The sequence below is a fragment of the Hemitrygon akajei genome, chromosome 22 (assembly GCF_048418815.1).
Source record: "Hemitrygon akajei chromosome 22, sHemAka1.3, whole genome shotgun sequence".
Taxonomy (NCBI): Eukaryota; Metazoa; Chordata; class Chondrichthyes; order Myliobatiformes; family Dasyatidae; genus Hemitrygon; species Hemitrygon akajei.
Window position 1 is genome coordinate 41,558,457 of NC_133145.1, and position 23,955 is coordinate 41,582,411.

At 37.9% G+C, this 23,955-nt stretch overlaps 1 protein-coding gene across 3 annotated transcripts in view; it reads right to left on the bottom strand.

Annotated features, from left to right (window-relative positions):
- The window catches only part of gps1 (G protein pathway suppressor 1), a 68,806-nt gene extending 45,461 nt beyond the window's left edge, over positions 1-23,345 (bottom strand). For 2 of the 3 annotated variants that reach the window (XM_073026085.1, XM_073026087.1), the window contains exons 1-3: positions 23,236-23,345; positions 6,093-6,185; positions 2,449-2,630 (exon numbers count right to left, since the gene is read on the bottom strand). In XM_073026085.1, the coding sequence (XP_072882186.1) occupies positions 2,449-2,630; positions 6,093-6,185; positions 23,236-23,280 (320 nt within the window). In that variant the 5' untranslated portion in view covers positions 23,281-23,345. Of the gene's footprint in view, positions 1-2,448; positions 2,631-6,092; positions 6,186-11,166; positions 11,221-23,235 lie in introns of all 3 variants that reach the window. The other variant, XM_073026086.1, reaches the window with a different exon arrangement.
- Positions 23,346-23,955: the final 610 nt, after the last annotated feature.

Sequence of the window (23,955 nt, forward strand, 5' to 3'; positions counted from 1 at the left end):
CTTCAGTTCGTCTACCATTTCCTTGTCCCCAATTATTACCTGTCCAGCATAATTTTCCAGCTGTCCGATATTCACTCTTGGCTCTCTTTTACACTATGTATCTGAAGAAACTTTTGGTATACTTTTTAATATTATTGGCTAGCTTACCTTTGTATTCCATCTTTACCTTAATGACTTTTTAGTTGCCTTCTAAAAACACTAAAAAGCTTCTCAATCCTCTAACTTCCCACTAATACTTGCTCTATTAATCGCCCTCTCTTTGGCTTTTATGTTGGCTTTGACTTTTTTTTTTATAATTGTTTTATTAGTTTTTCAAAACATTTTACAAAATTAAAAACACCAAATCCCAATGAGGAGCATTAATACAGTGCAAGATTAAGCATACAATAACAATATGCTACAAAGGAAGAGAATTTAACAAAAAAAGCACCTAAATTAAAGACAAGTGAGCTTAGTGTCCTCCCCAAGCCCCACAACACAAGAAAAAAACAACAACAACTCCAGACCAACCACCACACAATATAAAGAGTATAAGTCCGGACAGTCAAACTCCCAGACTGTGAATACACTTAGCAACAGAGGATAATAATGCCTACTACCAGAAAAAAAAGGGAGCTGAAAGCAAGGGACCAAAAAGAAGAGAAAAAAAAAGGAAAAAAAACCCTAGTCAAGAGGAAGGTTATGAAAGTGCTCGATAAAAGGTCCCCAGACCTTATGGAACTTTAAATCCGAATTAAGAACTGAATAATGAATTTTTTCGAGGTCCAAGCAGGCCATAATGTCGTTAAGCCATTGCACATGAGTGGGCGGGGCAACATCTCTCCATCTAAGGAGGATCAAGCGTCTCGCCAGGAGAGAGGCAAAGGATAGTATTCGGCATTTGGTCGGACCCAGACATAAATCTGTCTCGCCCCAAAAACCGAACAGAGCAATTAAGGGGTTAGGTTCTAGGTGCTGATTCAGAATACCCGATAATGTAGTGAAGACATCTTTTCAGAATTTCTCCAAGTTAGGACAGAACCACTACATATGGATGAGAGAGGCCACGCCCCTCTTGCATTTATCACAGAGCGGACTAATGCCAGGGTAGAATCGAGATAGTTTAGATTTAGACATATGGGCTCTATGAACAATCTTAAACTGTAAAAGGCAATGGCGAGCACAAAGGGAGGTTGAGTTAACCGATTTGAGAACTGAGTCCCAGCTCTCCTCGGATAAGGAGATATTTAAAACCTGCTCCCAGGCCATTTTAATTTTATCCACAGGGGCCCGTCGTAAGGCTGCTAGTTGGCTTTGACTTCTCTTGTTAGCCACGGTTGTGTCACCTTGCCTTCAGAATACCTTTTTCCTCTTTGGGATGTATCCTGTACCTGCCGAATTGCTTCCAACAGTTCCAGCCATTGCTGCTCTGCCATCATCCCTGCCAGTGTTCTTCTCCAATCAATTCTGGCCAACTCCTCCCACATACCTTTGTAATTCCCTTTACTCCACTATAGTTCTGAAACATCTGACTTTAGCTTCCCCTTCTCAAATTTCAGGGTGAATTCAATCATGTTATGATCACTTACCCCTAAGGATTCTTTTACCTTCAGCTCTCATCAATTCTGGTTCATTGCACAGTGCTCAATCCAGAATAGCTGATCCTCTAAGGGGCACAATCATGAGCTGCTCTAAAAAGACATCTCGTAGGCATTCTAGAAATTCCCTGCTTTTGGAATCCAGCACTAACCTGATTTTCCTAATCTACCTGCATATTGAAATCCTTCATGACTATTGCAACATTGCCTTTTTGGCATGCATTTTCCATTTCCCATTGCATAGACATAGTTCATAAATTGTTTACTAATTGACTGTAGATTGGTTATTAGTGAATAGGGATAAGTGGGACATTTTCAGATTCAGATGATAACTGATCGATTGCCTTGGGTAGTAGCTGCTAGCCCCTCATTGGGGGACCTCATACAGGTAGTAGTCTTCTGCACTACTGACATAGCAGTATCATATTATTTGACCTCATTATGTGTGCTCAGCCATTTTCCTGTGCAAGTACATAATGCAAAAGACAACAATTTTAGCTCAGTCACTTGCTCCAATCCAAAACTTGCACAAAAGCACAAAGGTTGAAATATAGTAGCAATATAGTTAAATAACCGTACTATTGATACAGAGATTCAGAATAAAGGCCTGGAGATCTAAATCAGGTGTTCAATGAAGGACAACTTCATGTAACAAATAGATCAGGTTCAAAGCTTACTGTTCAATATACTACAGGATACAGATTTAATGGTAATACTTTCAAAATGGGTTTGATTAATATTTGAAGAAAAAATGTCTTCAAGAAAGAGTAGAAAATGGCACTAACTGGATTCCATCTTGAAAGTGCTAGTGTGCTATAGGCTGAGCATCTGCCCTATTATTTTGCTTTTCAATGCAACATTTCTCATTTACCTTGTGGCTTCTGTCAACTTGCGATGGATTTCTTCATACATATCTACATTAAATGTTCTTTGAACAAAAGACAGTGCCATCTTCAGGGCTTCAATGCGTAGCTGCGGACAGTGCTCTGCAATAAACAAAAGCCTCTCAATTCGCATCAAACCACTGTAACTGGCCGCATATTGTTCCAGATCCTGCAAAACACAAAATAAAACATAACCACTATATTTACCTGAAATGCATAGAGTAGGCTAACAGTAAACTCAACAATGAAAATGTGTGGGGAAAAAAAAGACAATATATTTTGTCATTTACATGGAACCATGTAAATCGAATTAACAAAGTCAAAATCTTAAATTCATCTTACATCAGTAAGGAGCAGAATCACCTGCTAGATTATGCTCCTTCCCCTCTCCCCACCTCCTATTTTGGGTTCAGCCCTCTTCTTTTCTAGTCTTGGCGAAGGGTCTCGTGCCAAAGTGTCTACTGTTTATTCCACTCCATAGACGTCCCCTGACTTGCTGAGTTCCTCCAGCATATTCTGCGTGCATTGATCAAGATTTCCTCATCTGCAGAACCTGATGTCCATATTAGGAGAAACTGGCACTAAACAAAAGTACTATAAGCAAGGAATGTGGCTGAAGAGAAGAGTTGATTTTATTTTTTAAGGAGGATTGTGAATGTGGGGTGAAAATGACTAGTAAGTTTAGGAAAAAGATACTATAACTAGCCACATTACCACTAATAATGGAACAAAAAGGAGTTATACAAATTCAGTGGCCACTTTATCATGTATACGAGTGGAACCCAGTGTGGTCTATTGCTGCTGTAGCCCATCCACTTCAAGGTTCAACATGTTGTGCATTCACAGATGCTCTTCTGCACATCAATGCTGTAATGCATGATTGGAGGAGTTACTGCCATCTTCCTGTCAGCTTAAACCAGTTTGGACATTTTCCCTTGACCTCTCTCATTACAAGGCATATTCGCCCACAGAACTGCTGCTCACTGGATTTTGTTTTTGGTTTTCTGCGCCATTCTCTGTAAATTCTTGAGACTGGTGTGTGAAAATCCCAAGAGATCAGCAGTTTCTGAGATACTCAAACTACCCCATCTGCCATCAACAATCATTCCATGGTTAAAATAATTTAGAAGACATTTCTTCCTCAATCTGATGTTTGACCCAAACAAGAACTGAACCTCTTGACTATGTCTGCATGCTTTCATGCATCAAATTGCTGCCACGTGATTGGCTGATTAGATATTTGCATTTACGAGCATGTGTACAGGTATAGCACAGGTATGCGTACAGGTACAGAATAAAGTGGCCACTGAGTGTATATATCACTTGGGCTGGAGAATGTGGGAACATAAATACACAAGAAATAGCCAAAGAAGCAGGACATTGGGCCCTTTGAGCCTAATCAAAGGCAGATCTTCCTATGGTCTTTTCTCTTGTCCATACCCATATCTGTAATTCCTCTACTATCCAGAAATCCATTGCTGTGTTTTAAATGCTATCAATGACTGAACTTTCAAACCTATTCAGGATGGAGAATCCCAATGATTTATCACCTTCAATTTGAAGAAATTTCTCCTCACCTCAGTTATATCTCTTATTTTGAGACTGTTCCAGTTTTAGATTCTTTAGCCAGGGGAATTATCCTTCCTACGTCTATCCACCAGCCTTTAAGAATCTTATATGTTTCAAAGGTGTTAGCTTTTATTGTTTGGTACTAAAGACTAGAAATTAATCAATCCTATTCAGGCTCACCTTGCATGATCTATCCAGCATTTCAGGCACTATTCTACTGAAAATCTGCTGCACTCCCTCTTGGAAAAAAAATATGCTTTCTAAGACAACCAAACTTGTACCTAATATGCAATGACTCTATGCTCTACATGCCTGTAGAAAAATAAACTTTATACTCAGTGCTTTTACAATAAAGGCCAACATATCTTTTACCTTCCTAACTGCCTGCTATACCCCCATATTAGTTTTCAATGTATCAGTACAACATTGTCCCTTTGGACATAAATACTTCTCAATCTTTCATCATTTTTGTTACTGAAGTAAATATCAGTAATTTTTCTCATTGCAAACCATTTGCCATGTCATTGCCTACTCACTATGTATCATTTAAGCCTTTTTGCATCCTCATCACTACTCAAGCTCCCACTTGTCTTATCAGCAAACAGAATTTTACATTTCAGCCAAAATTATTGATAAATATTGTGAATAGTTGGGGCCCATGCAAAAAAAGTCTGCCAACTTGAAAAGGCCCATTTAATCCTACTTTTGATTTTCATCTCTTAACCAATTTTGAATCCATACTCAATTACATAAGCTCCAACCTCATTCATGGCTTCTATATGGGACATAATCAAAGGCCTTCCCAAAACCCAAATCCACTGCATCTACATGTTCCTCCTCATTCACTTAACTAAATAAACTTGAAAGACCTACAATCAACATGACTTTGCTTTCATACAACCATGTTGACAATGCTCACTCATATTATTATATTTTAAGTACCTTGTATCACAGTATTTATTATAGATTCCTACAATTGATTTAAGTTAACAGACCAATGGTGCCATGTTTTTTTCTCCCCCCCCCCCCAACCATTCTTAAATGGAGAGTGGGGGAAGTGGAGGCATGATTGCTACCCTACAACTTTCAAGAGGCATTTCAAAAATATACAGAATTTTAGAAGATGATAACCAGAGCATCTACTATATCTGCAGTTGCAGTTTTCAAAATTGAGATGTAGATCTTCAAGTATCAGTGTTCAGGCAGGGCTAAACTTTTTATTCTCTAGCATTTCCAGGAGTTTTTTGTGTCTTATTAGAGACACATATACAATGTTTTATATATTACTGCTACAGGTGCAAATGTGACGGCAATCCTAATCCAGCATTATTTCGGAGCATGCAATAAATGGGAGGTATACGTCTTCAAAGAGGTGTTGATTAATATAATGAAAAGACCATAAAACCTTCGGGCATACTTTGAACACTTCTAACGAGAGTTCACCATTCACAAGAACCGACAAAGATGAAGTAAACAGGTGCTATTATTGAAAGTTTAATATTAGATATTTTGCAAACTGTGAAATGTTAAGTCATGGACTAGATTTCTGTGTTCTGTAAAACTGATCCAAATATTTGTTTGAATTTGACTAAAATATTTTGGGAATTTAAACTCAAGTAATTAAATGAAATCTGCAGATTAAAAAATAACAAGCAATTGTAACCACAAAACCACCAGATTGTTTCAAAAGCTCATCTGGTTCTCTAACTTCCTTCAGAGAAGGAAATCTGTAATCATTACATGGTCAGGAACAAAGTGCAATGCTAGAACCATAAATGTGGTTGGCTCTTTAACTGCCTTCTTAGTTCAGGAACAAGTATGGATAAGTAATAAACACCTTTATTGCCAGTGACATCCCCACTTCACCAAGCAAAACAATAAAAAACAAAGCATCACTACTGATTGTTGAAAGAGCTATAAAATTATCCCCATCATCCTACAACTTACTTCTTTTCTTTTAAAAGAAAAAAAACTTCCATTATTATTTCAGGTAGCAAGTTGGGTGAATGAAAATCTTTTCTCATAAGTTCTTTTGTCAATGAATCTCCGAATTCTGACATACCAGTGTGGGATTTTCCACCACGTAGTTCGTGTCAGGTGCATTCTGCTGATCATCCTGAGGGTCAGCATCTATCTGCATTGGTTCCACTGCTCCCTGGGAGGCATAGAAAAAAAAATGGGAAACTGATAAAATAAGTAAGCTACAATACCAGTTGAACAGATTCTTACATACAATTAAAGTATAATGATAGAAAATAGAAAGTAAACAAATCAGTGTTTTAATTAATTTGCTACTTTATGGGGAATATCAATTTTACATAATTTTACTTATTACAATTATATGCATCAACATGAAAATATCTTGGCTGAAATGAGAATGCTTTACATAGCATACTCATTTTCTCATTAAACTTAAAAAACATAATACAACATAAACTACTAAACTTGTCTAAAATAATCTGATTTGTTTTATTCACTATGTTAAGTCATCTACATCCCAACTCAATATTCCAATGAAGCTGTACTTTTGCTTTAGAAGAACAAGAGTTACCAAATTTCAATTAGACTTTCTTTATTATAACCTAACGAAATTGTTAGCTCCATGCAAATATAGAACTATGAATATTTCATTTTATATAGTGAGACTAATCAGGTCTTTGTTTCCCAGAACTTAACCTAAAACTTGACTACTGCCTTCAAAAAGTAGATAAATTATTGATGACTCTCATTAAATATAGAACTGCTCTGCCCTAACATCACAGGCTGTGATGCTATAACTAGCCATGTAAACCATTGATAATGGCGGAGCAAAGAGGTGGTGGTGGTGGTGTAGTGTGGGGTTTCCTAGTAATTTAGGATTAATAGAGAAGAGTCAGAATCTTAGATACAAACAAAACTCAAGAATGAGATGAAAATTGAAGTTGTAATGTAATAGTCAGAGTAGGTCAGAAGTAATGAATGAATGGAAGCTGATGTAGAATAAGACAGGCAACCGAGTTCTGTTTTAATTGACATTTGGAGACCGAAGTATAGGATGCAGATCAATAAGCCAACTGGATTTGAGAACAAAATACTTCTACTTGAACACGTCATAGCCTTTTCAAAACACTTTATGCCAACGCTGCATTGTTGAATTCAGTTAATTTAGAAAAACAACTTCAGAATTAGCTGTGGATGTGAATGTGAATGGATTCAGTAATCAAAGAATGTGTGACTTTAGATAAAGACAATGGGTTGAGACTTCCTAATGTTTATCAAGTGGATAATGTGGTTCATCAAGAAATGCACATTGCGACATTTCTGGTAGGTCCGAGACAGATCTTGTTTTCAGGTATTTGCATCAAGGAAAAGCATGCAAAGGAAGGAGAGCAGGCACTAAGGAGAGAAGGCACTACGGTTATGTCATTCAGGGTCATTTAGAGGTCGTGGTGTGCACTTGAAGAAAGGTGCATTTCTAGGGGTGCTCTTGCAGGAAGCTGAGTGGGAAGCAACTGAGTACTGCATCAAATAAGGCACAAAATGAGGACAACGAAGGAAGACATTGGAGTAAAATATATATGAAGAGCTACAGGATGGAACTGTGCCCTGGTCAATTACAAAGAGTGTATTTTGTATTTTGGATTAGGGCCTTTCCAACATCACAGCAGCAGAAGAAATCTGCTGGAAGGGATTTAACTGCAGTATTCAGATTATTTTTTCTTTTTTTTAAGATGGCCGTGGACCTGCCAGAGTCCGTGATCTACAACTGCATTCCAACTACGTTCTTCACAGATGGTGGGTGGGTTCTCACTCGCAGAACTCGCCAAATGGCCTGGTGTTTTGATATCACCAGGTGTGGTCTGGAAGGTGCACACCTTCACGCTGTGGTGCTGTGGACGACCTGATTCTATGCCAGTGCTGCTGACTAAAGCATTCAGGGAGATAGAAACATCAAGATAGCACGCAGTTGGTATATGCTGCTGTCAAAAGGTGGCCTCTGAACTAGAGCGATCTCTCTCTCAATAGTGAATCTGGGGCTGCTGGCCTCCCCTCTCACTCCCTCATTTTTGAGTGAGAGTGACAGAGACTGTCTGAGATGTCGAAGTGTTGGGATGAACAGTAGTTTTTGATGGACGCTACCTCATAGCCTCTGGGAGCTTTGCTATTGCTTGCATGGTGGGTGGTGGGGGGTTGATGCTTCTACTGGAGCTAGTGGGGAGAGGGAGAGGATTGATGTTTTTGCTGCTCCTTGTGGATGTGTGTATGGAGGTGGGAGGGTTTGGGGTTTTAAAGTTTTATCTGTCATTCATTCTTTGGGTTTTTTTTCTCTCTGTTTCACGATATCTCCGAAGAGTAGGAATTTCAGGTTGTACACTATATACATTCTTTATTAAATTGAACAATTGAATGATGCATATGATTAGTGAAAAAAACATTAACAGGAGATAATGGGAGAAGGGACACAGACACTGAGGATTAAAAGTAATAAAATTGCTAATAATTGTGAAAGACAAAGAACACAAAGGAAAAAATAAAGAGAGAAACAGATTCTGTTGAAATCTAACATCAGTTTACATTATAATATGGCATATATCAATGACATTTTAAACTGATATTTAAGCTATTAGCAGCAAAAAAAAAGCAAAGAAAAAGAAAAACAAATAAAATGTTGAGTTATGCACTGTTGTTAAATTAGTGGTTTTAATTATTAGGTGTAGAATGCCAAAACTGTAGTTCACAAGACCCCAGGGCATTCTCTCTTCTCTTTTCCATTGGAAAGAAATACAAAAAGCTTAAAAGGACATACCACCAGACTCAAGGACAGCTTCTACCCGACTGTTATCAGATTTTTGAATGGACCTCTTGTATGACAAGACAGACTCGACCTCACAATGTACCTCATTATGATCTTGCTCTTTACTGTTTACCAGCACTGTACTTTCTCTGAAACTTCTAAAATTCATTCTTTATTGTTTTTCTTTTACCTTGTTCTACCTTAATATATTGTGTATTGATTTCATATGTATGAACAATATGCAAGACAAGCTTTCACTGCAACTTGGTACATATGACAATAATAAACCAAGACCGATAATACTTCAACAAAATTATCTGCAGCACTAATTTAGAATTGCAGAATTCTGCTGTTCCATAATTTAAACAACCAAACAAGAAAGTAATCATTTTTGGTTTTATTTCACCTTGCATGAAAATCTTACCTTTAAAAAGGAGGCTATTCAGCAATTTGATCGCTATAAGGTTTCAGTTATAAAAGTTAATTATTACCTTTGAAACTAGATTTACTTCGATGAAAACTATGTGCGATTAAAAAAGTCACATTTAAACAAAATGTCCTGTTCTTCTTATTATCATTTATTGTTTAATCACCTATAGTCTTGCCCTATTGTCTTGTTTATTATTTATTGTAATGCCTGCACTGTTTTGTGCACTTTATGCAGTCCTGGGTAGGTCTGTAGTCTAGTGTAGATTTTTTCTGTGTTGCTTTTTACGTAGCTCAGTCTAGTTTTTGTACTGTGTCATGTAACACCATGGTCCTGAAAAAACGTTGTCTCAGTTTTACTATGTACTGTACCAGCAGTTATGGTCGAAATGACAATAAAAAGTGACTTGAATAGAACATTAATAGCATAATCAGTTATTTTTGAAATATATGTAAACTCAATTGCCATTGAGGGTTCTATTAATTTTATTTTTCTCAGTTCTATTAACTTACTTTTCTTGCTGTACACTAATCTGTATTTGTACTTGTACACATTTGTGAGGTTGTGATAGAGTCAACAGTTGATATTTTAAAGTTATGTATTATAAATAGTGGAAGAAATCTAGCTAAATGCAAGTGCACTTAACAGACCTTGAATAACTGTTCAGGAACAGTTATTATCCCTCAACCATCAGGCTCGTTAACCAGGGAAATAACTTTACTCAACTTCACCTGCCCCATCACTGATCTGTTCCCACAACCTATGGACTTACTTTCAAATACCTTTCATCTCATGTTCTCGATATTTATTGCTCATGTATTTATTATGTCTTTTTTCTCTTTCCTTTTGTATTTGCACAGTTCATTATCTTTTATGCACTAGCTGTCTGCCCTGCCAGTGCAGTCATTCATTGATTCTATTATGGTTATTCAATTTATTGAGTATGCCCACAAATGAATCTCATTGTTGTATATGCCCTGACATGCATGCACTTTGATAATTACACAACAATTCCAGCCAGTATGACTGTAGTATGAGAACTATCAAAATTCAAAGGCAGTATCAATGAGACAAATGCAATTGGGTAGCAGCTAAATCCAGAGCCTCATAGATATGCATGAATATGTACAGTATAAACTGCAATAAAATGCCCCTGGGAACATGGAAAATAAAAAAACTGTTTTACAACAGTGTTGTAGAGATCCCTATGTAGTCCATTAACCCTTGTGGAATAAATCCACAGAATGCCATGCAGTGGGGCATAGCCATGTGTACAAAGGATGCACAATTATAAATGATCACCATCTAATGATAAAAGAATAAGAATTTAGGCTTGTTACTTTTAAAAGGTTTTTAAATGTGTTTTTTGTATTTCAAACACTTCTTTCCCTAATAATGTGTTAGCTACACATTATTGTTTTTCCACATACAATCTGGATTTTCTTTCCAAATTTGATCACATTTTTAAATTGTTTCTCAATCTGACAACTAAGCACAGCTAAATGGATGAATATTTATGCTGCAGCCTTTTTGCACAGCTCCTATATGCAAATTCTCATCTCTGTTCCATGAACCACTAACTCAAAGTTCAACTGCATCAAGGCTAAAGCAAAGGAACTTTGTTAATTCTTTACAAATAAATAGCAGTGAACACAACAATTAACAGGATTATGACATTTTTAACCCATTCAATTTGTAAAAGAATTATTAACCAAGGAAATTCCTGCTTCAGGAGTATTTCACTAATTATACCACTGGTGCTGGATTAAAATTAGGTATATATCATCATTATTGGGTCCAACAGAACATCTTAAGTTGAAATAAATTTGGATTTTGAACACAGAAATTTAGAACAAATTGGAGTTCTAATATCATTATCACCATTAAAAGACCCTCAAGCTCTTTCTAGCTCATTATATTATTTTCTTAACTCACGTGCAGGAACTGTTGCTATCCAGAAGGTCCGAGAAGGAGCTCAAAGTTTTATCACTAAAAAAATAATAGTATTAGCAATTGCTTCGCTTGTATTAACACTAAAATATGAGCATCAAAAACTTTGGACATGGTTATCATATCAGGAAATTTATATGGAAAGAGAAACTGGGGTAACATTTTAGTTTTATAACCCAAAAGATTGCTAATATCAAATATTAACTCTTTCCTTCTCCATTGATGTTATCTGACCTAGTGAATCCTTCCAGCAGTTTCTGTTTTTAATTTTAGGGTTTCCAGCACCGTGGTATTTTGCATCTGGACGATAAATTGTAGACTAAAATATAAACAAACAGTGCCTTGTAAAAGTATTCAGCCCCCAACCCTTTGTTCACATAAATGAGTATTACAACAAGGGACTTTCATCAATTTAACTGAGATTTTTTTTATTTGTGAATCACATCATCTCTTTTTTTTTTACAGTAGAGCCCCAAAAAACAGGGAAAATTGTAAAGCATGAAAAACTAAAAATTCAAAAACTGAAATGTCAGCAGTTCGGAAGTATTCATTCCCTTTTGCTGAGTGCTTTGTTGAGTCACCTCGTTCAGCTGTTACAGTTAGTTGTCTTTCACAACAAGTGTTTGGATTAGCTTTGCACAATATGACGGAGCAAAATTTGCCCATTCCTCTTTGCAAAATTGCTCAAATTATGCCAGGTTAGTTGGGGAGTGGCCGTGGACAGTAATCTTATGGTCTTGCCAGAGATGCTCAATCAGGTTAAGGTCAGAGAGTCTGACTGGGCGACTCAAGAATATCAATTTTCTTCATTTGAAACCACTCCATGGTTGCTCTGGCAGTGTATTTTGGGTCATTATCCTGCTGAAAGGTGAACTTCCTCCTCAGTTTAAGCTTTCTGGCAGATGCTAGCAGGTTTTTTATCCAGGATCTCTCTGTATTTTGCAGCATTCATCTTTGTATAAATCCTGACCAGGTTTCCAGTCCCTGTTGCTGAAATGCATCCCCCTAGCATGACGCTACCTCCACTATACTTTACAGTAAGGATTGTAGAAGTGCTGCACATCCTGACTGATGTGCAGTATTAGATTTGTACCACTTAGTGTTGAGGCCAGAAAGTTCTACTTTAGCTTCATCTGACCACAAGATCTTTCTCCACATCTATACATTATCTTCAAAGTGATGCTTAACAAAGTCTTTACAGGGAAGGATATGTTTTTTTTTAAGCCAGGGCTTCTTCCTTGTCAGTCTTCCATAAATACCCTTTTTGTACAAGAAGTTAAAGATGGTGCAGCTATGAACTTCATCTCCAGTTGCAGCCACTGATTTCTGCAGCTCAGTCAAAGTGACTGTTGGCATCACAGTAGCCTCTCTTCTCCAGTAACTAAGTTTAGAGTGGCAGCCTGACCTAGCAGCACGGCTGTGGTTACATATTTTTCCACTTTTTCCACAATGGACTGCACTGAGCTCCAAGGTATGTTCAGTGCCTTTGAGATCATCTTGTACCCTTCCCCAGATTTGTGCTTCTCTATAATCATTTCTCTGACTTGTCTTGAATGGTCTTTTGTCTTCATTTTGGTTTGGTCTGCTGAAGATATACCATACCGTTAGACCTTACAGAGAGAAGGGATATTTATTCTTATGAATTCATTGAAAACAGGTGATCCTCCAGTTTTTTACATCAACAAATTGGATGAGTTAGTAAGGTAATATAAACTACTGCACTTGAGGAAAGTTGGCATAGTAATTACAAAGGGGATGAATAGTTTTCAGCCTCAATTTTGGTTTTTAATTTTTAGTAAATTGTTGATAGGTTTTGGAATTTTTATTTTGATTTGTCATTATGCATAATGTTTTGTAGATTAGCTCAAAAAATCTTAAATTTAGAAAATGAGACAGTAATATGTGAAAATAGTTGTGGAGCCTGAATGCTTTTTCAAGGCACTGTATACTCCCACATCTCAAACCAGATGAACAGTCATCATTGTTGAGCTGTGTGCTTCCTTCATCATTTTTCCTAGCGATTGAGGTACCTCATAGAGCAGAGTGCAGGCTGATAAGCTGGCGCTAAGGCTGAAATCTCCTGCCGTGCTATGTAGAAACAAGTCTGATCTACTGCTGTGGGGTGTCAGGTAAAGGTCTGAGAGCGAAGAAGTAGCTGAGCTGGGAGTGGAGCTATCTTGACACCCTTCCTGACTATCTGCATTCCCTGCCCCTGACACAGTGCTTGCCTGGGAAAGAGGAATGAAATTCTCATCAGTATTTCCATATTTGTATTTAGAAGCAAATCTAGCTATACTAATTCAGAAGAAAACTTCCTAATAGCTTGAAAATGTTATAAATGTTATACTGTTTACAGAATAGCTAATTATCTATAAATATACTACAACCTCTTGTTACTTATTGTAAAACTGTTATCACATTTTTCCATTACAAAACATTATAATCTTCAATATATTGTACCATTAAGATCTTTTGTTCCAGGCAACATACAGCAAGCAGAAAGCATGACTGATATTTACATACTTAATGAAACAAGTTCAAGGTATTGCCAATCAGATTGCCAGAATGCAAAAAAAAAATCAGAATCAGGTTTATTATCACTGGCATTTGTCATGAAATTTGTTAACTTAGCAGCTGCAGTTCAATGCAATACATAATATAGAAGAAAATAAAAAATAAAATAAGTAAATCAATTACAGTATACATATATTGAATAGATTAAAAATCGTGCAAAATTAATATTGAAGCTGCAACACTGACTCCTTTAGAAACTTTATTTTATATATAACAGAATGTACTACCAAAATAAGCCTTCTGATTCTTAACTGTAAAAATTAGGAACTGTTTTTTCCAAAACCTTAAACCTAAAGGAGATGTAGAAACAACTAACATATCAGTTAACCAAATGGCAGTAAAATACAACATTGCAACATAGGTAATGAGTCTGGTGACCAACCTCTCAGTGGGTGAGCAGTTAGGTAACAGTGGCCACAACTCCTTAAATTTTAACATAGCTAAAGATAAGGACAAGTACAGATCTTGCAGGAGTGTATTAAATTGGAACAGGACAAATTACAAGAGTTAGGGAGAGTTAATTGGGAACATTTGCTTTAAGGCAAGTCCTCATCTGACACATGAAGGGTATTTAAAAACCAACTGCCTTGAACACAGCACAAGCATGTTCCTGTCAGAAGGACAAGGATGGCAAAGGAAAAAGGACATTGAGGATAGTGCTGAGTGTATTGATATGCTAGGGCATTTCAAAGTAAAGGAGGAAGTGGCATCAGCTTTCTTAAAGAGCAGTAAGGTGAATATATCCCCAGGGCCTGATAGGACATACCCCAGGTTATTGAAAGAGGCAAGCAAAGAGATTGCTGAGGCCTTGAACAATCCCCTTGTTTCCATCTAGCCAGAGGTGAGGACCTGGAAGACTAGCAAGTAGCTAATGTTACTCCATTATTCAAGGGAACCAGCGAACCTGGGAACTATAGACCAATTGAGTCTCACATCAGTGGTAGGGAAATTACTGGAGAAAATTCTTAGGGAAAAGATTTATGATGACTTGGAAAACCATGGACTAACTAGGGAGAGCCAACGTGGCTTTGTGCGGGACAAGTCGTGTCCCACTAACTTGATTGAGTTTTTTGGCGAGATGATGAGAATGATGGATGAAAGTAGAGCTGTGGATGTTGTCTATGTGGATTTATGCAAGGCCTTTGTCAAGATCCCTCATAGGAGGCTCACCCAGAAGATGAAGATGCCTGGATTCAGAACTGCCCTGCCTATATAAGACAACGTAGCGGTTGAACGGACTATTCTAGCTGGTGGTCTGAGATTAGTGGTGTTCTGTAGAGATCTATACTGGGACCTCTGTTGTTTGTAATGTATTAATGATGATGATGTAGAAGGGTGGGTTAGTAAATGTGCAGATGTAAAGTAAAGTATCTATCTATCTATCTATGATACGAAGATTGGTGGTGTGACTAGTGTAGAATACTGGCAAAGAATATGATGGGATATAGATCAGTTGCAGAGATGGGCAGAGAAATGGTAGATGGCATTTAACCCAGCCAAATGTGAAGTGTTGCACTGTTAAAGCAATATCCTTAACAGGGTTGATGAGCAGAGAGATCTTGGCATTCAAGTTCATAGCTCCTGAAAATGGCTGCATAGTTTAATGGGGTGGTTAGGAAGGCATAGGGCATGCTTGCCTTTATTAGTCGAGGCATTGAGTTCAAAAGTCAGGAAGTTAAGTTGCTGCTTTATAAAGCACTAGTTAAGTCACATCCAGAGTATTGCATTCAGTTCTAGTCCCCATTATAGAAAGAACATTGAGGATTTGGAGAGGGTACAGAAGAGGTTTTTCAGGATGAAGTCTGGATTAGAGGGCATATGCTATAACAAAAGGTTGGACAAACTTGGGTTGTTTTCTCTGGAGCAGTGAAAGCTGAGGGGAGATCTGATGGAGGTTTATAATAATGAGAGGCACATACAGAGTAGACAGACAATATATTTTTCCATGAATTGAAATGGCTAATACCAGAGGGCATGCATTTAAGATGAGAGAGGGGGTAATTTCAAAGGAGATGCGAGGGGCAAGTTTTTTTTATATACAGAATGGTGGGTGCCTGGAATGCGCTGTATGGGGTGGTGATAGAAGCAGATGACTTTTAACAGATGTTTAGATAGGCATATGAATGTGAAGAAAATGGAAGGATATGAACATTGTGTAGGCAGAAGAGATTACATAGTTAGTCATTTGGTTACTAATTTAATTGGCTTGGCACAACATTGTGGGCTGAAGGGTCTGAACTGTTCTATGTTCTGTTACAGTACAATGGTTATAATATCACCATTAAAAAATCAGATATTTTTAAACTTACATATATAGAAGAATCAAAATAATGGATCTTTAGTTCTTAAATATGTATGGATTTTGAAAATTTAAAATATAATTGTTTTGAATTAATCAGTACCAATTACTGTTTGCTTGCCAACTTAAAAGATGTAAACCAATGGATAAATGCTCATTCAGACTTAAATTTCATAAAAAGTTAGACATTAAAAAGCTAAGAATCACAAATGCTTTGTTTGTAAAATACACAAGCATACACAAATCAGATAATGTAATTATTTCTATGCTTGCACTGGCAATTGGTTGTCAAACTCTGAGCTTTCAGTGACATTGTACAAGTTTGAGTGTATTGCTAAACATAGTTTACATCTGGTTCAAATGGACTCGAGCTCATTTTAAACCCAAAACATTTGCCAAATATCTTATCTGCTGCTTTTAACACAAGCCTCCATAACTTACCGTGAACGGCTTTTAAAACTGGGTACTACCAACCCAGACTGCCTTCTCTGTTAATTACTGGTCTGTGTTCTAACCTGTGATCTGATTATGTTATAAATCTTTTCAGCAATCAAAATATTCAACTGCAAAAGTTTGAGGCACAAACTCGTTATAAAATACATTTGATGGCAGGAAACATAAATAGAAATGAACAGTTTGTAAAAACACAGATTTTCATGTGAATGTAAATTCACATTACAAGAAGAGTAGCATTTGCCACTTTTAAAACCCTTTTATTCCCTATTTGCTGACACAAGAAAATGCAGATGCTGGAATCTGGAGCAACTCAGCAGTTGAGCAGCATTTGTCAGGGGAAAGGAATTGTCGACATCTTAGACTGAAACCATTTAAATCAGAATCAGGTTTAATACACACACAAAATTAAAATAAGTACTGTGCGAAAACAGAAACTTAAAAAGTTCAAATTAGTGCTCATGGGTTCAATCTCCATTTAGAAATCTGATGGCAGAGAGAAAGAAGCTGTTCCTGAATCACTGCGTATGTGCCTTCAGGCTTCTGTACCCCCTTCCTGATGGTAACAATCAGAAAAATGCATGCTCTGGGTGGTGGGGGTCCTTAATGATCGACTCTGCCTTTCTGAGACACCACTCCTTGAAGATGTCTTGGATACTAAGGAGGCTAGTATTCATGATGGAGCTAAGTTTACATCACTCTGCAGCTTACTTCAATCCTATGCAGGAGCATTCTCCCTAACCCCCCCCCACCACACCAGGCAGTGATACAACCAGTTACAATGCTCTCCATGGAACATCTGTGGAAATTTAGAGTGTTTTAGTTGAGAAACCAAATCTCCTCAAATTCCTAATGAAATATAGCTGTTGTCTTGCCTTCTTCATAGCTGCATCGATCTGTTGGGATCAGGTTAGGTCTTCAGAGCTATTGACACCCAGGAACTTAAAATTGCTCCTCTCTCCATTTCTGATCTCACTATCAGGATTGGGTTATGTTCCCTCGTCTTACCCTTTCTGAAGTCCACAATCAGCTCGTTGGTCTTACCAACCTTGAGTGAAGGTTGTTGCTACAATACCACTCAACTAGCTGATATATCTCACTCCAGTGTGCCACCATCTGAGATTCTGTCAGCAATGGTTTTAGCATCAGCATATTTATAGAAGGCATTTGAGCTATGCCTAACCACTCAGTCATGGATGTAGAGAGAGTAGAGCAGTGAGCTAAGCACACATCCCTGAAGAGCGCCAATGTTGATTGTCAGTGAAGTGGAGATGTTATCAATCGTGGTCTTCTGGTTTCTGATAAAACTAATTGGTGGAACAGACAACCAAACTCTATCATTCCTTTCCCCCCACAGTCAAAATATTGGGCTGTAATGAACAAATGAAACGTTGGGATAGTCAGTGATGCTGCTCAACAGCTCAAGGTCTATTTCTACCATTCTAAAGGTGCATTCATAGTCTATAGTATATTTCTATCAATGAGCAATATACTTTCTTCACAATCTAATCCATTTTAATTATAAGACAACCAAACAAGCTATAATATCACTTTTAATGTGATAACATGAAGATTTATAAAATGAAAATAACCTGCTTAGACAAGGAAGGGATTGAAGGGACAATACAAATTGGTTAAAAACATACCCTATTGCACCATCAAAATAGCTGGCAGCTTTGTTGCTAACACTAACATAGGGCAGGCAAAAATGGGTGAATAAAACTGGGATAAGAGAAATAGGGATTTGAAGGGAAATATAATTTTGGAGACAACTACATGAAGTGGGACAAGAGCATGGGGGTTCTTTAATGGATCGATCAAGATGAAAGGCAGTGCAACTTTCAAAATAACTTTGACAGAACTCTGAATATTTTGAAGTTGGAAACTATATGAAGGCAATATTAAGGTCTGTCAAATTTAGGAATGACAAGCCACATACAAAAATCTGAGCCACAGGGAGATTGAAGTCTGGTGTATGTTACAAATGTTGCAGAATGAAATTTATATAGCTTTGGTGATTGATAAACTTTCTTTCGAACTGAGGTAAGGATTTTCACTAGAACAGGACTACAAAAAGATATATTAAGACCATAAGATATAGGAGCAGAATTAAGCCATTTGGCCTACAGAGTCTGCTCCACTATTTCATCATGGCTGATCCAATTCTCCTCTTAGCCCCAATCTCCTGCCTTCTCTCTGAAGTCATCCTGCAGCCTCTCTACTTCCTCAATACTATCTACCTCTCCACCTATTTTCATATTGTGTGCAAACTGCACCAAAGCCATCAATTCCATCATCGGATTTTTACATACAACGTAAAAATCAGTCCCAACACAGACTCCTGCAGAACTCCACTAGTTACCGGCAGCCAGCCAGAAAAGGCTCCCTTTATTCCCACTTTTTGCCTCCTGCCAGTCAGCCATTGCTTTATCCATGCTAGAATCTTTCCTGTACCACCATGGGCTCGTAGCTTGTTAGCAGCCTCATGGTATATTGTTGGAAAGTGATCCTGTTAATTCAGGCTGAAACACATCGGGCAGTGACCATGGCTGAGGATGGAGTCAACAACAAAGGAAAGCAATTTCCAGTGAGTGCCAAGATATGGCTTAAGCTTTGTCAATGTTGAACTAAATTATGTTTTGACACATCGAGGCTACCAAACAGTCAAATGGCAGGGCAATAGTGTAATAGAATCATAGAGGAATACAACAGATACATGCTCTTCAGCCCAAGAAGTGGTGCCCACCCAGCTAGTCCCAATTTCATGTCTTCAGCCCATAATCTTCCATGTTCCAATCCAAGTGCTTCTTAAATTGTAATATTGTACCTGCCTTAGCTACTTCCTCTGGCAGCTCATTCAATATACTCATCACTCTCTGTTTGAAGTAGTTGCCCCTCAGGTTCAGTTTAAGTCTTTCCCTAAATCTACCTCCCTAATTTTGTTCTTCCCTATTCTGGAGAAACACTGTTACCATTCACCTTATCTTGACCTCTCATAATTTTAAACATCTTTTTATATAAGGTTGCCTCTCATTTTCCTACATTCCAAGGAATAAAGACCTAGCCTAACAAATCACTCCCTATAATTCAGGCCCGGTCGTTTAGGGAACATCTTTGGAAACCTTTTCTGCACTCTTTCCAATTCAACATCTTCTCTTTTCAGAGTAACCAAAATTGTATTCAGTACTCCAAGTGCAGACTCCCCATCATCTTATATAATTACAATATAATACCCAACTCTTATACTCAGTGTCCTGACTGATGAAGGCTAGCGTATTAAATACATTTTTCACCATCCTGTCTACCTATGTCGCCACTTTCAACAAACTATACACTTGTTTTCCCAAGACCCTCTGTTCTATTACACTGCCTAGTACCCTCCTATTCATTGTACAAGTCCTACACTGGTTTGATTTTGCTTCACCTCACATTTACCTGTATTGAAAACCATTTGCCTCTCCTCGGACCTCTGCCCCCGACTGATCCAGATCCTTTTGTAATCTACAATAAATTTCTTCACCAATAACCCCTCCTAATTTTATGCAATTTGCAAACTTGTTGTTCAAGCCTTATGTATTCACACCTAAATCATTTACATAAATAATGAGCAACAAGTGCTGCAACATCAAAACCTGTAGCACACCACTAGTCGCTGGCCTCCATTCCGAGAAACAACTCCAACCACCACCCCCTGCATCCAACCTGAGTCAATTTTGAATCCACCTAACCCGTCCTCCCATGACTTCATGGGAGTTAAGCTTCCAGACCAGCCTACCATGCAGGTTCTTTTTGAAGGCCTTGCTAAAGTCAAAATGCACAGCATCCAGTGCCCTACTCTTATCTAACTTTTTGGTTTGCTCCTCAAAAGATTCTAAAAGGTTTGTCAAGCATGCACTAAGCCATGCTCTTTCCTCCTAATCAGACTGGGTATCCAAACGCTGGCAGATCCTGTCCCTCAGAATCCTTTTCATTAAATTTCCCTTTCTGATGTCAGGCTGACCCCGGCTTATCCTTATTACCTTTCTTAAACAATAGAACAACATTAACAACCTTCCAGTCTTCTGGAACTTCACCAGTGGCTAACAATGAAGCAAACATCTTTGCATTGCCCTCTCTAGCCTCCCACCAAGTATGAGAATACACTCTGAGGATTTATACACTTTAATCAGCTGTCAAGCCTCAAACATGTCCTCCTTGATAATATGAATATCCTCCAAACATCTACACTTGTTTGCCTTACCTCTTGAACAATAATGATTTTCTCCTCAGTAAACACTGATTTGTTAAACTCCCGTCCAACTCCTGCAGCTCAAGACATAGGTGGCCCTGCTGATTTCTAAGGGGTCCTATTCTCTCCCGAGCAACTCTTTTGCTCTTAATATAGCTATAAAACCCTTCGGGATTTTCCTTAATCTTACCTCCCAAATCCATCTCATACCCTCTCTTTGCCCTCCTGATTTCCCTCTTAAGAGTACTGTTAATCTTTTTATAATCATCAAGGGAGTCACTTGATCCCAACTTCTTTAACCCAATACTTGCTTTCTACTTATAATTCTTGAACAGAACCTCAATATCTTGCCTTAGGCAAGGTTCCCTAAACTTACCCTTCACCCTAACAGGAACATACTATTCTGGACACTTGTTATCACACTCTTAAAAGCTTCCCACATGCCACTCGTTCTTTTCAATCAAACAGACTCACCCAATTGAGCTTTGGGTGATTCCACCTAATTTCCCCAAAACTAGCCCTGTTCCAATTTATGACCCTAACCTGTAAACATGTCTTATCCTTTTCCATCACTATCTAAAAACTAATAGTTACAGCCACTAAAGCCAAAGTGCTCCCTGATAGTTAAAAGTCAAATAACTTAACTGCTATGATTCTGTATCCAGTTTAGACTTATCAATACTGAACTCCCCTTAGATTCCTATGATGATGCCCCAATAACAGCTACTGCCAAGGCACACCAGAGGGAGAAAGGGAAAATTAAGAACTGATACTTGGATAACCTCCGAGATGACAATCCTAATACAGCTGGATTGATAAGAAAAACCATGCAAGGACAGCTTCATAAAGCTGGACAATGGATGAGGTATTAGATAACCAATCATATTGGAGAATCTCAGCAAAAACGTTGTTTGAGATAGTGTCCTGAATTTTGGTTAAGGGTATTTTGTGCTGTGTCAAGGGTAGGGGGATTGAAAGGAGAATGTGAGGACAGTTGGCACTGGAGTTGGGAGACCATCTCACATCAAATTACCATAATTATTTTTAAAGTACTAGAAGGAAAAATGGCCAAAAATTCCCAGGAAAAATGCTTTAGCACTGATTTTATTTTCAAACATATCAGAAGTTGTATTTAATAATAGTACAAACATTTACTTGCATCTCTATTCAACCTTTCAAACAGACTAATCATTTGCTTATTCAGGAATTTTTTTAAAACGGTTCGTGGCAATTTCTCTTTACCATTACTAAAAGTCAGAAGCATCAGATTCCAAAAATAAAGCCCCACTAAAAATGTATAAATTTAACTTTAGTTGGACTTACAGATTGCCCTATTATTTGCTAAGGAAAAGTATAAAATTACTGAGACAATAAATATAAAAATATCCAATTTTCAAATGAGATAGCCAAGAATGAAATTGTGGTTGTATTCCACAAACTGTGGAATCAGTTGTGGTCACATCAGGTTACCTGTCCTGGCTTGGGTATCACAGACAGCTAGGACACAACATCCATGGTTGACCCTGCCCAATGGCGGGCCTCTGGTCATATCAGGAATGCAATCATTTTTTTAAAAAACTTATTTGTTTGTTTTTTTTGACATCATTAGTAATATTAGCATTTATACCTCATCACAATTGTTCCAAATTTAGAAGGCATATAAGAGTAGATTTTATTGTTGAGTCCAGAATCACAGAGGTCAGGTAAGCATGGCAATTTTCCTCATCTTAAGAGAGAAGGATATTGCTGTCAGGTTCTTACACCAAACTATAGTTTCCTGATTGTTATCCCCAAATGGTAGCTTCCCTCCCCCCACCTTTCCAGTATTTAAAAAAAAATACTTAAATTTAAATTCCCCAACTTCTGTCTCCAAATCGATGACTCAGGTTTTTATGTACTGTTCCTGTAATTTAGACATTATGTTGTTACACCAAGCTTAGTCTTATCAGCACCAAACTTCCCACTCCACCGAGTGTTTACTAAATATTAGGAATTTCGCTCATTTTATGACCCAAAACATCTTATATAACGTATATTTACAGTAACTTTACAAAATAGAAACGCAATTAGATTAGTAAACTAAACATTTTTCCAGTAAAGCAACAGAAAACAAATGAGAAGCTTTAAGATTCGACCCCTAGACCAGTTGCAGGAGCCCAGCCAGGAAGCCTGAGCTAATAGGCCCATCATTAGGGATCACTTTGCTCAGGCTCCATTTAGTGAAGCAGTTTAACACGAACCAAAACAGGATTGAGAGATCTCAAACGTTAGGATACCGTTCTTGGGGTAAAGATATGCGCTCTCAGAGAACAGGAGCAGCAAAAGGACCCTTAGTAACAGGTTCATTCTGGCTTCACAGCCAGCAACCAACTGTCATGTTCGCCCCAGTTCAGTACCACAAGCCACAGTCCAATTCCTCTACATTATTCCATAAGGAGATTTTCCTCCCTCCCAACGCAATATTATCCGCCCTTTGACCAGGCAGCTATAGGCACTTTACCTGAAAATTTAACACTTGAACGGGAAGTGGCATTTTCTCCCTCATTCAGCAACTCTAAGTGGCCACAGAGCAGCTCCGCATCCGGGCACTCTCATCACTGGGGTGACAGGTCAAACTTCTGAGTCAGAGACCGTACGTTATGACGTTCAAACACAACGTCTGCGCGGGTTGTTGAGTCGGGAAGATTTCCGCCCCGCATAAAAATGGAGGGCTGAGTGTAAATTTTGTTCTTCCATAGAATCAGAATAAATACAATAATCAGAATCAGATTTAATAACGCCCCCAAATATTGTGAAATTTGTTGTCTTTGTGGTAGCTGTGAAATACAGTAGATAGATATACATTAAATAGTTAAATAAGTAGTACAAAATAGAAATTAAAAAGCAGTGAGGTGGTGTTCATGGGTTCAATATCCATTCAGAAATCGGATGGCAGAGGGGAAGAAACTGTTCCTGAATCGTTAAGTGTGTGCCATCAGGCTTCTGTATCTCCTTCCTGATGGTAGCAATGAGATCATGAGTGATGGGGGTCCTTAATGATGGAAGCTGCCTTTTTGAGGCATTGCTCCTTGAAGATGTCCTGAATCCTGTGGAAGCTAGTTTCCATGATGGAGCTGACTCAGTTTATACACTCTCTGCAGCTTTTTTCTATCCTCTGTAATATCACCACCCTTACCAGATAGTGATGTAGCCAGTTAGAATGCTCTCCACAGTACATCTG